The sequence below is a fragment of the Ascaphus truei genome, chromosome 5 (genome assembly GCF_040206685.1).
Source record: "Ascaphus truei isolate aAscTru1 chromosome 5, aAscTru1.hap1, whole genome shotgun sequence".
Taxonomy (NCBI): Eukaryota; Metazoa; Chordata; class Amphibia; order Anura; family Ascaphidae; genus Ascaphus; species Ascaphus truei.
Window position 1 is genome coordinate 266,607,046 of NC_134487.1, and position 21,035 is coordinate 266,628,080.

The 21,035-nt window shown below is 44.2% G+C and overlaps 1 protein-coding gene across 1 annotated transcript in view; it reads right to left on the reverse strand.

Annotated features, from left to right (window-relative positions):
- Nucleotides 1–11,510: 11,510 nt before the first annotated feature.
- Nucleotides 11,511–21,035, reverse strand: part of LOC142495905 (histo-blood group ABO system transferase-like) — a 68,829-nt gene continuing 59,304 nt past the window's right edge. Inside the window, exons 6-7 of the mRNA XM_075602011.1 lie at nucleotides 17,798–17,932; nucleotides 11,511–14,952 (exon numbers count right to left, since the gene is read on the reverse strand). Coding sequence (XP_075458126.1) covers nucleotides 14,265–14,952; nucleotides 17,798–17,932 — 823 coding nt within the window. The 3' untranslated portion in view covers nucleotides 11,511–14,264. The remainder of the gene's footprint in view (nucleotides 14,953–17,797; nucleotides 17,933–21,035) is intronic.

Sequence of the window (21,035 nt, forward strand, 5' to 3'; positions counted from 1 at the left end):
TCTCCTGTCAGTGTTCATGTGCAAAGAGGGAGCTGCCCTGAAATCTGTGCACTGTAGGCAAATACCCTGCCCTCTATAGCCAATAGAGGGTAATTGTCTACCCAGCACCTGCCGTATCCTAGCAACAGACTGACACATACACACACACACACACACTGACTGACACACATACACACGCTGACTGACACACATACACACACTGACACACATACACACTGACTGACACACATACACACTGACTGACACACACACACACACTGACTGACACACATACACACACACACTGACTGACACACACACACACACACACACACACTGACTGACACACATCCACACACACACACTGACTGACACACATACACACACACACACTGACTGACACACATACACACACACACACACACACTGACTGACACACATACACACTGACTGACACACATACACACTGACTGACACACACACACACTGACTGACACACATACACACTGACTGACACACATACACACTGACTGACAAACATACACACTGACTGACACACATACACACTGACTGACACACATACACACTGACTGACACACATACACACTCACTGACACACATACACACACACACACACTGACTGACACATACACACTGACTGACACACTGACTGACACAAGGAATTCACATTTAGTGCAAATAGCTAATACAGGGGATGTGTGCCGAGCACGCGCGTTATAAGTCAAATTTATTTGCGTTTTGTCAATGAAATTGTATTTTGATTTTTAATTAAAACATCACCAACACAAATACAATTTCTTTAACAAAAGTCAAAGAAGTTTCACTTACTATGCGCGTGTACAGCACACACAGCTTTTTTTTTTTTACCCACCATAACCTTAATAGTCGTGGTATATATAGACACACACCCCCAAGGCTCCTGGAACACGTAGTCCCTTACGGAGCCTGTGCAATGGCTGCCACAACTCTACTTCTAGTGCGTATATGCATTGTGCTCGCAGCTCCACCTTCAAGATGGCGACCTTGTTCTCCATGATCTGCGCATGCGCAATCGCCCGGCGGCGCCACCTCCAAGATGGCTGCTGTGCTAGTCACCTTCTGCACATGTGACTCCAACAATGACTGCCGCCTGTGCCGGAGTACCTAAGCGATTCCAACTAACCCGCAGCCTCCCCCGTCTGCAACGGAGGTAAACAGGAGATATATATATATATTCTCCAAAAAAAAATTTAATGTTTTTTGGTAATAAAGAGAGCTAATCTGTCACATGTGGTGTAAAACATTCAGTTAATCAAGCAAATTAAATGTCAGTTTGTTTATGAATGAAGAAGTGGGAACTACATAAGACGAGCCGTGCGGTGCCTAGCTGATTTGCCGGCGTTCCAGTCACCACGACGTCACACACTCGGTGTTCAGGAGACGCAGACGGAACTTGAATCGGAGGGGCTGACAGACATCGGTCAGCCCATTGAAGAGCTTTTCAGCATCAACCGGGCTTCTCTTCACTAGCTGTGCTTACAGCTCGGAACTGTGTGGCTCACATCTCTTTGTTCCCCTCCTCCCCCCAGGTTTTGCTAACGGATAACCGTGAGTACAAATTAGGCACACTTTTGGTGCTATACAAGATTAGCCAGTTGCCTTGAATTTATTATTGTCTTCACTAATTACTGGTGGACGTGAGGAGGGGTCACATATTTATTTTATGGACATATATTTTCTTTCAAAATGATCTTCAAGCACCAAATTCATACACTCATATGCTTTCATTGAGCACCGATATCATTTAGGGCTGACATCAGCCCTGAGTACAAAAATTTGTTTATGAATGAAAATGAGTATAAAATGATGGCAACACCGTGAAGTCATCCTTCCCCTGATGAAGTGTTCCAATTACGAAATGCGTAGGGTTAATTTTTGCAAGCTGTGTCCCTCTGATCTCGTTACACTCCACGTGCTGCCAGCACCCACTTGGGACAGTCTAAAAGGTGGATCACAAGGTGGCTGCACAGATCGTGGGGCCTCTGTTACTGTGAGGTTTGGTGCACAGGCACCACCATCAAGCTGACTGAATAGGCATAGGAAACCCGAGGAGACACTTTGGAATCCGTAGTTGGATCCAATCCGGTTGGATTTCCATCTTGAATCTGAGAGCATGAGGGAGGGTAAGATGGGGAGAGATGCTTGTGCTGAAAAAGGATCACACCTGATGTACTCTGGGTGATACGCTAATGGATATGCAAGAATATTTAAAGGAGTCTGTAACAGGGGATTTGTCCCAGTTCAAAAAGGTGCCTCTAATCCAGAAGTGTGGTGGTTAACTGCTGGTAGTCAATTAACCAACACCACCTGGCTGATTAGAGGTTGGTTAGAAAAGCCTGCCTTTGAGACAGGAAGAGAGATTCCTTAGTCCACAACTGGGCTGACCAAGGAAACAGACAGAGCAGAGGTTCCTGAGTCTCACAGATGAGACTGACAGAGGGATCACAGATGTCTAAAGCTCACAAGACTTCAACACCTGAATGCTGAGATAACCTGAGGAAAGGGCAGAAACCCAGGAAAGAGAGAAGCCTTCCCCCTACAACTACGAGACAGATAAGACTTTTCTTATAAGACTGATTATCTATGTCTGTCTATATATATATATAAATGTCTCTATGATTTGGGCTGGTGAATCGCTGGACTACAAGTGTAAATATACTCCAACATGGAGCAGATTTTGTTTGTGGATTTTCACATGTTTGCTGTGTTTAAAGCAACAGGCGCAATAAAGCCTTATTTAATTTCACCTTGAAACCAGTCTCCATTGCGTACCTCTGCACACATCTCTTACATATGGTGTCAGAAGTTGGGATGAGAGGTGGCCCTTGAAGTTCAAAGGGGCCCCGGAGACTGCCTGTGAATTTTTTTGTGCTTTTGCCTGCATAGTTCCTGCAAACAGCCTGAGCAACAAAGCAAAGAATCACATGCAGCAGAGACCAGAATTAAAGGGATACACATCCAGGCAGGAAATCTACACTGCACTGAAGAAAGCCACAAAACCACAGATGGACTCTTTTCCCCAATCCCAAGGGGAGAGAGTGAGAGAGACTGCTGAAGCAGGTAAACCTTACTTGCCTATAACAATAATGTGTAATATGGTTGTTGAAAAAGGGGAGAGAGACAGAGAGAGAGTGAGAGAGACAGAGTGAGACAGAGACACACACACACACACACACACACACACACACACACACACACACACACACACACACACACACACACACACACACACACACACACACACACACACACACACACACACACACACACACACACACACACACAGAGAGAGAGAGAGACACACACACACACACAGAGTGTGAGAGAGAGAGTGGGTGAGAGGGTGGTTGACTGACTGACACTTGGGTGGGTGACTGAGTGACACGTGGGTGGGTGACTGACTCTTGGGTGGGTACCCTAATTCACCGGTCCCCCCCCCTGTTGGCGGCCCTGTCCTCCATTCTCTCTCCCTTCACTCCCCCCCCCCATTCTCTCTCCCATCCCTCCCCCCCATTCTCTCCCCACCCATTCTCCCAATCCCCTCTATTCTCTCTCTCCCCCCTCCATTCTCTCCGACCTGCACAGACGCACACAGTCACTGACCTACAGACGCACACACACACTGATACACACACACTAATACACCCACCCACACAATAATACACACACACTAATACACACACACACACACACACACACACACACACACACACACACACACACACACACACACACACACACACACACACACACACACACACACACACACACACACACACACACACACACACACACTGATACACACACACACTGATACACACACACACTGATACACACACTGATACATACACACATACTGATACACACACACACACACACATACTGATATATACACACACACACTCACACACTAATACACACACACACACACAAACACACACACACACACACACACACACACACACACACACACACACACACACACACACACACACGCACACACAAAGTGGAGTACAGACTGAGGCAGCCACGAGCAGGCGGCTCCCCGCCTCCCCCTACCCTCGTGCCCATCTTCCGCACCAAGGGGGTGGGGGGGGTTATGGGAGCGCCGGGACGCAAAGGTACAAACTGCCGCCTCCCTCCCCCGGCGGGACACCGCGCAGCCACCACTGCCCGCCCCCTCGCCCATCTCCCGCACTGAGGGGATCGGGGGGAGTGCCAGGACAGGAGGCAAAGGAACAAAAACCCACCCCCTATCACCCCGGGCGAGCAGAGGGGGGGAGACACCGCACAGCTGACAGAGGAGCCAGGAGCGGGAAGAGACACACACACCACGTGTGCTCTGCAGAAGGAAGCGGAAGCCCCGCCCCCGGCACCCTCTGACCTGCAGCCAATCCCCTGCGGCCCGGCAGGCATTCTAACTCCCGACCCCCGGCATCCATTCATTCATTCAACATAGAAAAAAAAACTTACCTGCTCTCGCACGGCATCCTCCTCACTGCCACCTCGCCGCATACCGGGACCAGGGCCAAAACCCGGGACATTTCCGGGACGGACAGGGAAGCGGGACAGGACACAAAAAAACGGGACTGTCCCGGTAAAACCGGGACAAATGGTCACCCTAGTCACAGACATCCTGCTGATTCTCTGCATGCTGCTCCATGAGGTCAGCAACCATCTTGGATTTTTCCTTTTGCTTCTCTCCTTCTCAGGACGTTGCTGCTGCTTTGGAGGCATCTTGGATTTTTTTGAGAGATGTTTTTCCATCCAGCTCACTTGGGACCCTTTCCTCTCTCCATACCTGTCACTTTTTGTTCAAGTTAGTGCTGTTTTGGGTGATTACTAGCTGGGTTTCTGCAGAGCTCAGCACTCTGCTTTTCACTTTTCCTAGCCCCAAAACAGAACCCCCCTTGATTTTTTTGGGGGGTTAATCTGACTTTAAAATGCTAAGGAGCCTCTCCTCTAGCTTTCCCTACGCCTCTGGTGCCTATTTTCTGTGTGTGTGTACAGATTATTTCCTTTTTGGCTCCGATCTGGCAAAGCTTTCACAGAGCTCAGTCTTCTGCTGCTGCTGCTGCTCTGTCTGGTGCCATACCGGAAGTCGACTAATCATCTGTTGCTGAACTTTGTTGACCCTCCTAGTAGGTTACCTTGCTCACAGAGATAGTTGAGCTACTGTATCTCCTTGCAAATTCTAGAATACCAGGCACATCACTAGTAGTCTATTCTCTGTATATTCTTCTGCGTTCAGGAATAACATCACAGCAATCAGGAACAAATTATATAACCATCAGCTCAGTAAAATAAAATCTACTTAAAACCATACTTTAACTGAAGTAATACTTCCCAACCCAAATGTTCCCTCACTTGAATATCTGTTATTATGTCTACATTGTTTAATAAGACCAAGTCCTGGTTGGTGCCTGAATAATTTGGGTAATGTATTGGTTTTTTAACACACTAAAAAAAAACAGTTTTCTTTAACTGTATTGCTAATCGCATTGCTCCAGTGACTGACTGGATAATTAAAATCCCCCATAATAAAACATGACCTAGTTTTGATGCCTTTCCCATTTGTAATAGTAGTTTGACTTTCTCAATCTCAATTTGGTGGTTTACAGCATATCGCTACCAACATTTTTTTTTTTGTACATTTAACTCTACTGACAATTTCTATCCACACAGTTTCTACATTTTTACCAACCCCATAATAAATCTCTTCTCTTATAATAGGTCTAAATCTGGTTTTACGTATAAGCATACTTTTCCAGCGTCATGCTCTGAAGCAAGAGGGTGGCCGGATAAAGGGATATGTGAGGAAGTACTTCGCAAAAAGGGTAGCTGATTTGTGGAAAAGCCTCCGAACAGACGTGGTAGGGGCTAATATAGTAAGGGAATTCAAACATGTTTGGGGTAGACATAAGTCTATCCTACAGTAAATACTAAAGAAAGCCAAGGATCAAATAGGGTCTGCAGTTTTACCACCGATAGGAAAATGGGCAGACAAGGTTGGCCAGGTGGTTTTTATCTGCCATGTTTCTAGCTCAGAACTAACTGTCTCTTCCTCTTCCCCTGCTAACTGTTATCTAGATGCCCACCTCTTCCTGCCCCTCTGTTATAGCTCCTGCCAATGCACCTCTTGTCCCAGCCAGGGCCTGCTCAGTAAGCAATAAACTCCATTCAAGATTGCCAATGTCCCTCAATCTTGCAAACTGCCTCTTTAGATCAATAATCTGAGACTCCAGAGAGACCGGTGCAAAATGAAAGGAATGGTGCTCCTAAACAGTAACAATCTCGACGTTAATATCTACTCAATACAGTACTGTATACAGGCATACCCCGTATTAACGTACGCAATGGGACTGGAGCATGTATGTAATGCGAAAATGTACTTAAAGTGAAGCACTACCTTTTTCCCACTTATCGATGCATGTACTGTACAGCAATCGTCATATACGTGCATAACTGATGTAAATAACGCATGTGTAACAGGCTCTATAGTCTCCCCGCTTGCGCACAGCTTCGGTACAGGTAGGGAGCTGGTATTGCTGTTCAGGACTTGCTGACAGGCGCATGCGTGAGCTGCCGTTTGCCTATTGGACGATATGTCCTTACTCGCGAGTGTACTTAAAGTGAGTGTCCTTAAACCGGGGTATGTCTGTACAAGAGTGAATGTGTGTAAGCAAAATCACCTATAACAATATTAAATCCTTTACTGCCACCCAGTGGTTTTAAGTGAAAATTGTTCCTCAACAGAAACTAAGTTAAATGTCTATACATACAAATACATATATAGCCTAAATGATAATAAAAAATAGGATACTCTGCCTCCCACTCAAACTTCAAATGAAACAGCCCTCCAGTTTCTCACAAATAGGGATCCAACGAGTTGAGGGAGCAGGGTGCATCGTAATATGTGATAAAGCAAAAATATGACCATAAAATAGTATTGTTGGGGTTAATTAGAATGTAAAAAACCCCAAAACAAAACAAAAAAACCCTTCAATCATTATACTCCCATATACGTGAGCATAAATAAGCATGTCCCACTCAGTGGTTCAATGTGGTATGTAACTCCAACACAAGCTTTTTACATTTTACATTCAAATTAACCCCAACAATACTGTTTTATGGTTATATTTTTGCTTTTTCACCTATGATTACGGTGCACCCTGCTCCCTCATCTCGTTGGAACTCCAGAGAGACCACCTGCTCACAATTCCCACAAAGGTCCTTCAAGATATGGAAGGAATGTGCATTGAGTGGCATTTTCAAGTTACAAAGTATTCGTTCTATTTTTGCCCTATAGTAGTATCATTGGGGCAATCTCGCCTGAGTTTCTGCCATATATAAACCATGGGGACCATATATATTTTTAACCTGCTGATTATAATTTACAGTAGGTATGCTGTCAATTTCTCCATCAGCACTATTTCCAATATTTTGTTTTTAACAGATGCTAGGGAGGGGGAAAATAAATCATCGCAATTAATAATCTAGCTGCGAGAAGTATCCTGGAGGCTAGTCGGGTCTTACAATTGTGGAGTCCTGGGATAGGTTGGCCTAGTATTGTTAGCCATGGATCTCTAGGGATATCTTACCCGAGTATTCGGGTCAGTAACTGTAGAATCCCATCTCACAGATGTGTCAATTTAGGGCATGACCACCAGATATGTGGCATTGTCCCTCTTTGCCCACAATATTTCCAGCATAACAACGATATAGATGGGAATATTTTGTGAAGTCTGGAGAGGGGTGTAATACTACTGGTAGGGTATTTTTTACACATTCTCTCATATATGTATACTGTCTTTTTGAAACATTTGTTATTTTTTCCCTTTTGAAGTCTCCATGTAATTCTCTATTGTAATAACAATTTAAAGTAAAAAAAGGCCCCCCGCTGTGGTTTGGGTTTCCCTCACCTTTCCCATCTATTAAGTTCATAGTCCGTTTGATCTCGTAGGAACTAGATTTGTTTTGCCAGAATTATCTCCCTCAAGTCTAAAAACTTGATTTAATATCACCATATTAATAATAATAATAATAATAATAATAATACTGTAATAATAATAATAATAATAATTTTATTTCATATAGCGCCTTTCTCCCAATGGAACTCAATGCGCTCCACAATTACAGCATAGTGCGTGGTACTCAGCACATAGGAATTTTGCAGATACGTACATTCCCTGCCCAGATGAGATTACAATCTATGTTTTTGATGTCTGAGGCACAGGGAGAGAAAGTGACTTTCCCAAGGTCACAAGGAGCTGACACAGAGATCTTCATTATGTTCATTATCTTTAAAACACTTCAATTTCTTTTGTACCTTTGTAAAAAAATTTCTACGGAATTTGATTTTTATTCTCTATTTTTGATAAGTAACTACAGTAAAAGAGCAGGTGTCTAGAATATTATCCCATTCGGTCCAAAATTCAACTTCCTGCAATATAAAAGCTGTTGGGGTTTAAATTTTTTTTTTTTTTTTAGACCTCTTGAGATAATCTTATGTGTTACGTATTTGCTAGTGCAATCTGTGCGTACCACTGTTAAGTCACTTTTTTCAGAAGTTTTTCACCCCCCAGATATTTGAGAAAGACCCTAGAATTATCCTGAAACACCACACAAATACTATCACCCCTAAAATAATTTATTGATCTCCCCCTATTATTTCTACCATCTAGGCAGCCAAAAGTGAATGGGTTTTTAGAAGAATCATTAGCATCTACAGTATAGTGTACACCAGGCCTGCCCAACTCGTAAAGTGAAAAGGGCCGAACTGCTCCAAGGAAAAAAAATTTGGGCCGCACGGGTTAAAATATCATCATCATCATCATCATCATCATCATCATCATCATCATCATCATCATCATCATCATCATCATCATCATCATCATCATCATCATCATCATCATCATCTCTCCTCCAGCACCTCTCATTATCATCATCATCATCATCATCATCATCATCATCATCATCATCATCATCATATCTCCCCCAGAACCCTCACTATCAATCTTTACGATACTCCCCATCTATCTCTCATACCCCCATCTCTCCCCCTCACCCACACAATACCCCCCTCCACATCAAACACACAATACCCCCTTCCACATCAAACATACAATACCCCCCTCCACATCCTACCAGCCCATTCCATGTCAGCATCCCCCCCCCACAAGTCAGCATCCCCCCCATGTCTCTCTTCCCTCCATATGGCACTCTCTGCCCCTCCCCTTAATGACACTCTCTGCCCCTCCCCTCAATATGACACTCTCCCCTTCCCCTCAATATGACACACTCTCCCCCTCCCCTCAATATGACTCTCCCCTTCCCCTCAATATGACACTCTCCCCCTCCCCTCAATATGACACTCTCCCCCTCCCCTCAATATGACACTCTTTCCCCCTCCCCTCAATATGACACTCTCTCCCCCCCTGCAACTCACATCACACCCTCCCCCTGCAACTCACATCACTCTCACCCTCCCCCTGCAACTCACATCAGTATCCCCCCCCCTGCACTTCACATCACATCACTCTCTCCCCCCCTGCACCTCACATCACTCTCTCCCCCCCCCTGCACCTCACAACACTTCCCCCCCATGCCCCTCACATGTCAGCAGCCCCCCCCCCCCTCACATGTCAGCCGCCCCCCCCTCACATGTCAGCCGCCCACCCCTCACATGTCAGCCGCCCACCCCCTCACATGTCAGAAGCCCACCCCCCCTCACATGTCAGAAGCCCACCCCCCCACCAGCCCGTTTTTCACCCCCCCACCAGCCTGTTTTTCACAACCACCCCCCCACCAGCCTGTTTTTCACACCCACCCCCCACCAGCCCGTTTTTCACACACACACACACACACACACACACACACACACACACACACACACACACACACACACACACACACACACACACACACACACACACACACACACTCACACACTCACACACTCACACACTCACACACTCACACACACTCACACACTCACATGCTGCTGCTGCCCCCGCGCACCGCAAAACCTGGGACTGGGAGGGAGAGGGAGGGGGCTGGGAGGGATGAATCGCCGCCATTTTTTAAACTTTTTTTTAAATTTATTTAATTAACTGGCGCCCGGCCAGAGTCATCGCGGGCCGCACAGAGAGGCCAGACGGGCCGCATGCGGCCCGCGGGCCGTATGTTGTGCAGGCCTGGTGTACACAATCGTAAGTGATATAGGACTAGAAAAAGCACGATAAATAATGTATCGACTAGTTAATAACATAAAATGAAATACTAGTGTAGCTCTTTGTGATTTGGGCTATTGTTCTGCCCTCCTGGCAGTAATCCCTGCGTAAGGGCAGGTTTGCCAGGAGTTATCATGGGTTTTCCCCACCTCAAGCAAGTGCCCTGAGGCAGTGAAGGCAGGTCACCTGACTGTGTCCAATCAAGAGACACAGGGGCGGTGCCTGTTGAAACTACTTAGGTCATTGCACTTCCTATTTAGTTGGAGAAGAAATTAGAGTTAGGTTGCATCCATAGAAGGACATGCAGCGCTGAACCGTGCGGACGCTCCGCACTGAGCCCCTGCATCCTCAATGAGGATGCCTTGAGAGGGGGCTCACGCGAGCGTCCGCAGGCGTGCGGAGGCTTTGGAGTTTTCAGCCGAGCGCCAAGCTGTTTTTCAGCGCGCTGTCGTCTGAAAACATCCAATCAGCCTTAAGCAGTGTCAATGTCACGGCCCCGTGACGTCGGAGCCGTGACGTTGACGTCAGTGCGTCGTGGGCGATTGGCCAAGCGACGTCACTGCCCCGCCTCCAACCACCTCCCCCCGGCTCCCTTCGCGCACGCTGGCTCGCCTGCAAGTCCGTGGAATTGCACTGACTTAAGCAGGCGAGCCTCAGCGTTAACGCGCCTCCGCTCTCCTCACCCCTCTATGGCCCGGGCCTTAGGTAGAGTGAGCTGAGAGTCAGAGTTAAATAGGTGGACCATATAGCTCCTACCCTGCCTAGGGGGTAGGGGAACAGCTAGACCCACTCTGGGTGGCCCTAGGCCCAGAGTGGAGTCATGGACATCCGAAAGGAGGACAGCCTGCTGTGCAACTGTCTGCTGTGAAGGCTGTGAATAAGGCCTCGGGCATGGTCAGAGCTTATGCGCTGACCCGTGCTTCTGCTCAGCACTGAGCCCCTGCAGCCACAATGAGAGCGGCTTTAACAGGGGCTCGCGCACTCTTCCGCACGCTTGCGGAAGCGTGTTTCTCACTGAGTCTTGGGATTTTCCTGCTTGCCGGAGCGCAGGGCCGGTCACGTGAGCGGTTCGCCCAATGAGGGCGAACCAGCTCCGTGACGTCACTGGCCCGCCCCCGTCCTGCCCCCGGCCCGCCCCCTGACAGCACTGTTAAAGGCACTATGTCCCAGGCCTAAGGAAGGAATAAAGAGACTGCTCTTTTATACAAGCTCCTGCCTGAGAATGGAGTTTATCAGGAGGAGGGGGGGTGGGCAATTCTTCTGTAGGTACTCCACCCCATATTGCTGGGGGCTGCAGGAGATGGAGGCGCTGCACCAGTGAAGAGAACGGAGGCACAACCCCAGAAATCTGTCCTGTCTTTCCCCATGTCATCGCGGGAGACTCAGGGCCCCCTGTTGCCAGCAGGTACGCACCACACACAGACATGTAGCCTGAGCGTTAGATTCCCTAGAGGGCCCTATCTGAGATTGGGTGGGGGAAACCGGGTTACAATAGAAAAAGATGAAAATATTTCTCCATAAAATAAATAAAACAAATCAAGAAGTGAACTGTTCCCTGCTAAATCGAAAGGAGAGGGAATGAAAGATCAAAACGGAAGAAAAGCCGCTAATGCTCATAGGTGTGGTTCTAATAAGAATAATTTTACCTTTAATTTGCATGTCGCCAACATATTCCACAGTGCAGTACAAAGTGGAAGGCGGACAATAACATTGTATGACAAAAGAGTACAGACATGTGAAGACAAATAGACAATCTGAAGGAGGTCCCCTGACCCAAAGAGCTTCCATTCTTTTAGGAAGGAGGTGTTTAATAAAATCAAATATAAGGTAGGTGGGCACTATTGTGGGTGGGTGCTCCCTCCCCAATTAGTATTCCCATCTTCTTGAACTGCCAGCCCAGTAACTGAAAAACAGAGGCGCTCCACTTTGGTACAGCACATGTAATCCAAAGCACTCGCAATTCATGTTCTTGCATTTGGTGAGTGTTTTCATTATTCTGTGTTCAGTGTTGTGCGTCGTGTCCATACATATAAAAACACATAAAGAATGGTTTGTGTCCACTCCCATTTGTTCTTAAAAGAAAAAACTTGGACAATTTGGAAGCGTTTATGAAGCCCCAAAGTGGCGCATGTTTGAACTTTAATATTACATATCATTTAAATGTGTGCGCCACAGACAACATCCAACACCCACCGCACAACACGTAAGAATTGGTTTTATACATTGGCCCACGCAGAGCCACTAATATTCTATTCTGCTATGTGTTTCTTTTATGACCAAATCACTTATAGCAACGCTTTACAGGAAGCACCCAGTACCTGGATGTTCACACTGTATCTGCACTTCAACCTACTCGAATATGAAGCTCTGAAGAGACTGTTTCTAGAGCTGAGCTTAGCAGACAATATGACTGTAATTATCTCATATTTTAAGATAAGTGGTCTAATTAGATTGAAAAAAAAATCTAAATTTGTTTAAAAAACTGGTATAGTCAAAGTACCTGCCTCACTAATTGAAAAAATATATACATATTGTTATATACAAATAAGGTAAGGGGGCATGTGAATGTTTTCGTAGTTATGGTGCTTCTATGACCTCATATACCGCCTTAGCATTATTATAGAGGTTTGCAGACAATTCCATTTTACAGGGTTTTAAAGAAATATCATTAAGACACTTTCTATTTATTATCCTTTGTTGTCATGTACCTAGGTGAGGTAATGATTTAGTAGCAATCTATTGAATTAGAAAACTTTGATCATTTCACCACATTATATGAAGGGCTGGATATATTAAGGTCTGTAGATAGGAGAGCAGAGTTCCTGGAAGAGAAGGATGGGTCTGTAGTGAATTCTGATCAGTTACCAACAGTTTGGGAAACAATCTGGATTTATAAGTAGGGATCCAGATAGCAGGAAAGTATTTCATAACCTACTGTACATTGTTTTGTTCCTGTCTCGTGTGATGAATTGGGTAATTGTTTTTTTTATTTAATCACTTCTGCAAAACATAGGTTGAGTTGGCCTAGAGAACAACCTCAAGTTTGCTCCTCTTCGGAACAATTTTTCTGCCAATTGATTTAATCTCCACTTAGGCAAAAAGTGTTTCTGAAATATCAAGCAGCAGCCAAGGATCGTTTTTTTGTCTTCTCAATAACTGGTAGGCTGCGGCCACACTGACGCTGAGCGCGCTTGGCACTTGGCATGCTTAGTTCAATTACATCCAATCAATATGGCCACGCTCACGCGGCACGTGCACACTCGTGCCTGTGCTCATACGCTCTCCAAAGCTCAGCGCTTGGAGAGACTTGGAAATTTGATTTCCAAGCACTGAGAATGGTCACATGACCGTTCTGTAACCAATCAGTGTGGAGATTTGCCAGAGAGGGATGGAGGGGATTGGAGGGAAAGCCAGACACACACACGCACACATCCGATCCAGCCAATTACACGCCCCCTCCTTTAATAACCACAGCCCCCGCTCCTGCTCTCAAATTATTGCAGGACAACCGAGCGCTCATGCTTGGACATTTGGTGACGTCACCGCTCTTAAGCATGAGCGAGCTCAGCGGCAGCGTGGCCGCAGCCTTATTCTTTCGGTGCTTGCAGCAAAGTCTCTCCTCACCTTACACTTACTGTATATAAATATGTGCACCAATGATAGAGCTAATACAAATATTACCAGATTTAATTAATTTAAATATTAAACATAAAGCTTAATTTTAAAATCTGCAAAATGTACATTAAATAGTCCAACCTCCCCCCTCCCCCCTCCTGCAAAGTAAGGATCTCAATTATTATTTCCAAGTATTCCCCAATGTTTTAAAATATAACCATAAGGTCCACTGTGCCCATTCCTTGTCCCATGAAGTTTAATATGTTAAATATCCATTTAGCTGATTTCGATAAACATTTGTTGGATCCTGAAAAAAGAAGAAGGTGCATAATTTGAGTAACAACAATCCTAAGAACTATGAAACAGTTGTTTGACTCCTCATCTGTTCCTGATTTGTGCATGGTTCTTTGGAACAGCAACAAACCTCCTTCTCTTTAGCATTGCTGGAACTCCAAAATTATTATCCCATAGATACTCAGGAGACAGGATTTTGGTTGGCTTGTGATAAAGAAAATATTTGTTTATATAACTCTCATCATGCCAAACAGCTTCTATATTTTTTTCTTTGTCTGCCATCATAGCTTCATGACAGTGGTTAGTCAATTTGTAGACCTCTTCTACTGTGCCACCAAAATAACCCCCAGCATAATAAAAGTCACCCTCATCAGCAGCAATGTAGGCTTCAGACTGTGTCCTGCGCTCATAGGTAAAACTTTGGCGCGATGCACCATAAAATCCAGGATGCAGAGTACCAAATACATTGCTTAAGATCTCCACTCCAACATCGTCGCTGAACCTCATGTCTACATCCACACACACTAAGTAGTCTACTTCGTAGATGAACCGTTCACGAGAGAAGTTCCGAATCATCTCCATGCGCCTCATGGAGACCTCTTGCCACCTTTTGTAGCTAGGGACGTCTAGAACAACCAAGTGTCTCCCATCATTGAGGGTTATGTTGGAAATGTCACTGGCCCGATCAGTGAACACATAGTAGTTGACCTTGTGCCCAACCATGAAGAACTTTTCTGCTGATTCAAGAAAAGTTTTGACAAAGACCGTGTACCTAAAAAACAAACAATGAGGCATATTTTAGGATCGTCTAGCTAAAAAATAGGGTTGTGAACAAAAGCAAGAATGTGGTACAAATGTACTTCCAAATAAAGCATTCCTGGGTTCAAGATTTCAAAATAGCAACAGTATAGTGAAAGAAACAAATACCATTACTTAGGGGGAATATTCTTTAGAAAATCTGGTGAAATGATACTGTAAAAATTATCATCTTAACCTAACTCTTTTAATAGTGCAGTATGTCAATACAATCAGGAATAAGAATGGCATCTTGGCTCTGTAGAAATTCCTACTTACAACAAGTGGAATATAAATAGGCAGTGATCTGACTCTTTCAGTGTAGATGAAGTTGCATTTCCAGCAGATGAAAAGGGGAGACGAAAGATTACAAACATTCTGAATTACACCATACATTAGATAAAACACATACGCAGAGTAGTGGTGGTGTGGAGGAGAAAAAGATTTCTGAGGATAGAGATAAACGTAGAGAACAAGAACATTTAAGAGAGAAAGAACGTGAGAGAGAGAGAGAACTCAGATTAGAGGGAGAGAGACGGAGAGAGAGAGAGAGAGAGAGAGAGACAGAAAGAAAGAGAAAGACAAAGAGAAAAAGAATTTAAAATAAAGGAACAGAAAGAAAGGAATATTAGGGATAGGGAGTTACATAGAAGTAGAGAACTACAAAGAGATAGAGATTTTGCTTTTCATAGAGATCAGAGAGAAAAAGAACAGAGAGAAAAAGAACTTAAAGAAATAGAATATCTTAAAGAAAAAGAGGCAAGAAGGGAGAGAGAAATGAGAAGAGAAAGAGAAGAAAGAAAAAGGGATAGAGATAGATACCATTCAGATAGGCAACATAAAACAAGCAGATCCCGATCTCCAATTGGAGCTACTGGATCGGAGGATTTTTTAGAGTCAGACAAAACTCTCAGCCTTTGGGAGACTACAAATCCCTATACCCCACTTGGGGAAAAGAGAGAACAAGATATGAAACACAAAAGAGAAAACATCAGAGAGGGAAAAGAGGGAGAAGAAGAAAAAGAGAGAGAATAAAGAAAGAAACCTCTAAAGATACTAATAGTATTTATAATTTAAGCTCAACTACTCTATCTACACCACAACTTAATCTTATATCTAAAGGATTATCCTTTGCTCCAACGACAGGCCCCAACAACTTTGAGCTTTTCCTGGATGCAAATCGATACCTAAGAAAACTCACGGTGAAAAGATTTTTTCTAAGCAAAAATGTAGAATCTAGATTATTCAACCCGAATCCAGTAGTCCAGACAGAACAAAGTAAATTTAAACATACAACGTTAAAAAACAAATCAACTTTTTATCCTACATACTATAAGGGCAACCATCTAGAAGTATTGTATGATCTAATTGTCAAGGATTTTGAAAACCTTGTTAAAAATAATAAATCGAAAATTAGAAATAATTTGACAAAAGAAGAAAAAACCGCCTTAGAAGAGATCACTGAAAACCCCAATATAATAATTAAACAGGCAGATAAAGGCGGGGGTACAGTGATTATGAATAGAAAAGACTACCTAATTGAAACCAGCCGCCTTTTGGGAGACCTTCAGACTTATGAGGTATTAAAGAAAAATCCCACCAAAAATATTCAGTTTAGAATTACAAAATCATCTAGACAAGGGGAGAGATATCGGTATTTTGACGGAAAAGGAATACAAATTCCTGAATAATAAAACACCTCAAATACCGATATTCTACATACTACCCAAAATACACAAATGTTTGAAGAATCCCCCGGGTAGGCCGATAATCTCAGGCATAAATTCCCTTACTTCCAATTTGTCGGCTTATATTGACAATTTTCTACAAGGATATGTTAAAACACTGAAATCCTATCTAAAGGATACTACTGACATTTTAAAAACCTTAGATACTTTCATTTGGAAAGAAGATTACATTCTGGCTACTATAGATGTGTCCTCGAGCCCGTTCAGTCTGCTGCAGCTGCTCACCAAGTGAAGACGCCTGAAGTTGCTGCCGTTCCTTTGCTGTCCATCCCCTTTGCCTCCCGCCGGATGTCATCACCCGTTTACCGGAAGTGACGTCAGACGCCATCCATCGGCGGCGAGCTTGAGGTTGAGGGAAGACAGAAGTGACTTTTCCATCCAGGACCAGCACTCTACTGCCTCACGAAACCTTGATATGTACACGTAGTATGTACTTATTGTAAGTACATTACCTACTTATCTTTTGTGTGTGATAAAATTGTTCTTGCGATCTATACCATTGGTCCGTTTATATTTTCCATGCACACTCTACCCGGTTTGGATTCGAGTATACCATACACACATGGTCTCCGTTTGAAGTTTCCCCGATCCTGAATCCTTTTCCTCTGCTGGAAATGCAACTTCATCTACACTGACAGAGTCAGATCACTGCCTATTTATATTCCACTTGTTGTAAGTAGAAATTTCTACAGAGCCAAGATACCATTCTTATTCCTGATTGTATTGACATACTGCACTATTATTGTTTTTTATTTTTTATCATTTTCGGTGTGTTGCCTGGTCCAATCGTTCCCTTCCCACCCCGGACCAAGACTGCATTTGTAGGGAATCTTTGCATATTCCTTGGAAGGTTGAGAAGTATTGTTCTTTGGGTTACACACTTTTACATAACATTTTTATTACTTTGTTTGCACTGAGAGTTTTTAGCGCCGATTCAAATCACTTGGGTTCAATCTAGTTCTTTGAGCATTGAAAGTACAGCTGTTACAGAAACAAAAGGACACCTCCATTTATCAAAATATGCCCTTATTAAAAAATGTTGGATGCTTACTAGTCACAATTCTTATAACTTACTTTTTAATAGCAAACACTGTCAGACCAATGCGGACACCTCTCCGGTGGAACTGTTCATTCAGTATATCAATGTTATAGGTGCCATTCCAAACAATTGGAGCAAGCCAAGGGGTCATCGTCAGCACGTCGGTTCTCCTGTGATGAGGAATAGGATGTAGTCTCATCAGTAAAATTGTCTAACTCTCTCTATCCTGTAGTCCATGTCTTTGGGAGCGCATGTATGGGAAAAAATATGGAAAACACGAAAATAGTGTAATATGTCTAGAAATTGACAATTTAGGTTCTGAGTATTGTATAGAGTGTGTACTCACAAACTCAAAGTTCTTTTACCATATCCATAAAACTGTGGCAATGTTGTATCCTTTAGCGTCTGATGTCTGTTGTGTGGCACCTTTTATAAAGAAATTAAAACCACATAGCTTAGACTGATAAAAAGTATTTATCTACAGCTGCGACACCTTTATTCTAAATCAGCAGAAGCCGCGGCGCTCTGATAACCGCGGCCAGACACACTCTGTTTTCTTATTTTTCCGAGCGGTTTTCATTATGTTAGCGCTCGCTTTTTTAGCGTTGTCTGCAATACTGCAATACCGTCTTGAAACTCAGGTTGGCGATCTTGAGCTGTTGTCTTAAAAGTCTAATAGCAATTAAACCTACCGTACATTTCTGCAAGTCTGTGTGTGCGCGCGCAGTTATTGTTCTGTAAATTGGAAGATTTATATTTGAAGCAGAGATTAATTAACGTTCCGAGTTCATACAGTATACATTAGTAGTACTGTATGAGGCTCCTTAGGGAAAAGAAGTACAGTATTACAAAAATATATCGAAATTAGCTGCTGCTAATCCAGAGAACATCTGGGTACTACAACCAGGAAGTGCATGAGCTCAGCTGCATAGGAGAGGTAGGAGACGTGAGTGAGCTGTGGAGAAGAGTGGTGTGCACGCCATACCCTGCAATACCCATGCTCCACTACGCAAAATAAGGGTATGGGGGGCCCACCTTCCATGGGTTACAACTGACCTTATAGCACTCTACCAGTTCAGGGATACCTTGTGGAAAAGCTACAAAATAACTGGCACTACCAAGGATCTCAATCACTACAGATGCCTGTGGAACATGTGCACAAGGCAAACAAGGCACGCAAAAGCACAATATTACTCTGACAATCTCCACCAGAATACATCAAACCCAGCTAACTTCTGGAAGGTTATCAACAATATATTCCAGCCTTCTAACCATCAACAACGAATTAATATCACTAAGGGGGATGTTACTCTGACAAACCCCACTGACATTGCAAATGCATTCAATGATTACTTTGTGGGATGTGCCACTAACTTATTAGCAAAACGCAGCCCAAACCACAAACCTGAATCTCATCCTGGGAGTACCCAATGTGGATTTGACTTACTACAATCTAGGTTCCTAAGACTTGGTGCCCCAGATTGCCAAACCAATTGCTTCCATAGTCAACTCTATTCTGTCTGCAGGCCATATCCCTAAGACCTGGAAAACTGCCAGAGTTGTCCCTATCTTCAAAAGTGGGGACAAAAACACTGTCTCAAACTACAGGCCAATCTCACTTCTCCCAATTCTATCCAAAGTCATGGAAAAATGTGTCCACTCCCAATTAAGCGATTACTATACCAAGACAAATTTCCCTAGCCAATTCCAAGCTGGCTTTCGCCCCCAAACACTCCACCGTAACTACCCTGCTAAAAGTTTGCAATGAAATCCAGTGTGGAATGGAACGAGGACAACTCACTGGTGCAGTATTCCTAGATTTTGCAAAGGCTTTTGATACGGTTGATCATGCTATCCTGCTGAACAAACTCCAGAGCTCTGGAATAGGAAAACATGCTTTAAACTGGTTCCAGTCCTACCTATCAGGTAGATCCCAACATGTGTCCATCTCAGGCTCTAACTCCAACCCCCTGGATATCACCTGTGGTGTCCCGCAAGGCTCTGTTCTGGGGCCCCTACTCTTCTCAGTGTTCATCAATGATCTTCCCACAGCTTGTAAGGAAGCCTCAATACACATGTATGCAGATGACACAATCCTATATGCACACAGCCATAGCCTCTCTGACCTTCAACACATACTTCAGTCTGACTTTTTGAGACTCGACAACTGGATTTCCCACAACAAACTGTTTTTAAACACTGACAAGACTGTAACAATGGTATTTGGGACCAAGACTAAATTTTTAAAGCTTCCAGCGACTGAGTTCCAGATTAGAACCCACACTAACACCACCCTAACACCTGTCACTAGTTTTAAATACCTGGGCTTATGGTTTGACTCCCACTTAACATTCGGGATGCACATTGATACCCTGACAACCAAAACCTATGCCAAACTAGGGGTACTTTACAGGAACAAATTCTCCCTAAGTCTCCTGGTCAGAAAGCGTATCGCACAGCAGATGCTAATGCCAATTATTGACTATGGAGACATAGTATATGGCTCGGCACCTCAAACCCACCTTAGCAAACTTGACACCCTATACAATTCAATTTGTCGTTTTGTTCTCCAATGCAACTACAACACACATCACTGTGAAATGCTCAAAGAACTGGATTGGTGATCACTCGAGTCTAGGCGCAAAGTTCACCTTTCCTGTCTCACCCTCAAATACTTTCTGGGCAAGCTACCCAGCTATCTGAACAAGCTCCTCACCCCTACCACATGCAGCACTTATCATCTGAGATCAGACTCCAAAAGACTGTTCATGGTCCCAAGGCTCAACAAAGTATCCGGCCGTTCCTCCTTCTCTTACCGCGCACCCCAAAACTGGAACAACCTACCAGAGACTCTCACATCCACCACCAGTTTAAGTTCTTTCAAATCTAAGGCTGTCTCACATTTTAATCTGGTCTGTAACTGTTTCATACGCCCATAATATATATTTGTTGTACAGGTTGTGGTGCAGCAGGGACGCCCTGTAGTGATAGCGACATCATCCCTTACTGTATACCAGATAGGGACAAAGTGTGCCAAGCTGCGATTGCTGCTAGTCATCTGGGACCAGATGGTGGAGCATCGTGGTATCAGAAAGACTGCGCTGGATCGGCGGATGCTTTTTGAAGCTATTACCGGTCACCACAGTGACCGGAAGGTATTTACTAAAGTGCACCAACACCGGTCAACAGGCGCTGATCCCGCCTTAGGGAACACTCTTTGGGGACACTAAGCGGAGTGGCCAAAGGACTGAGCCCAAATCTATATTACAGTAC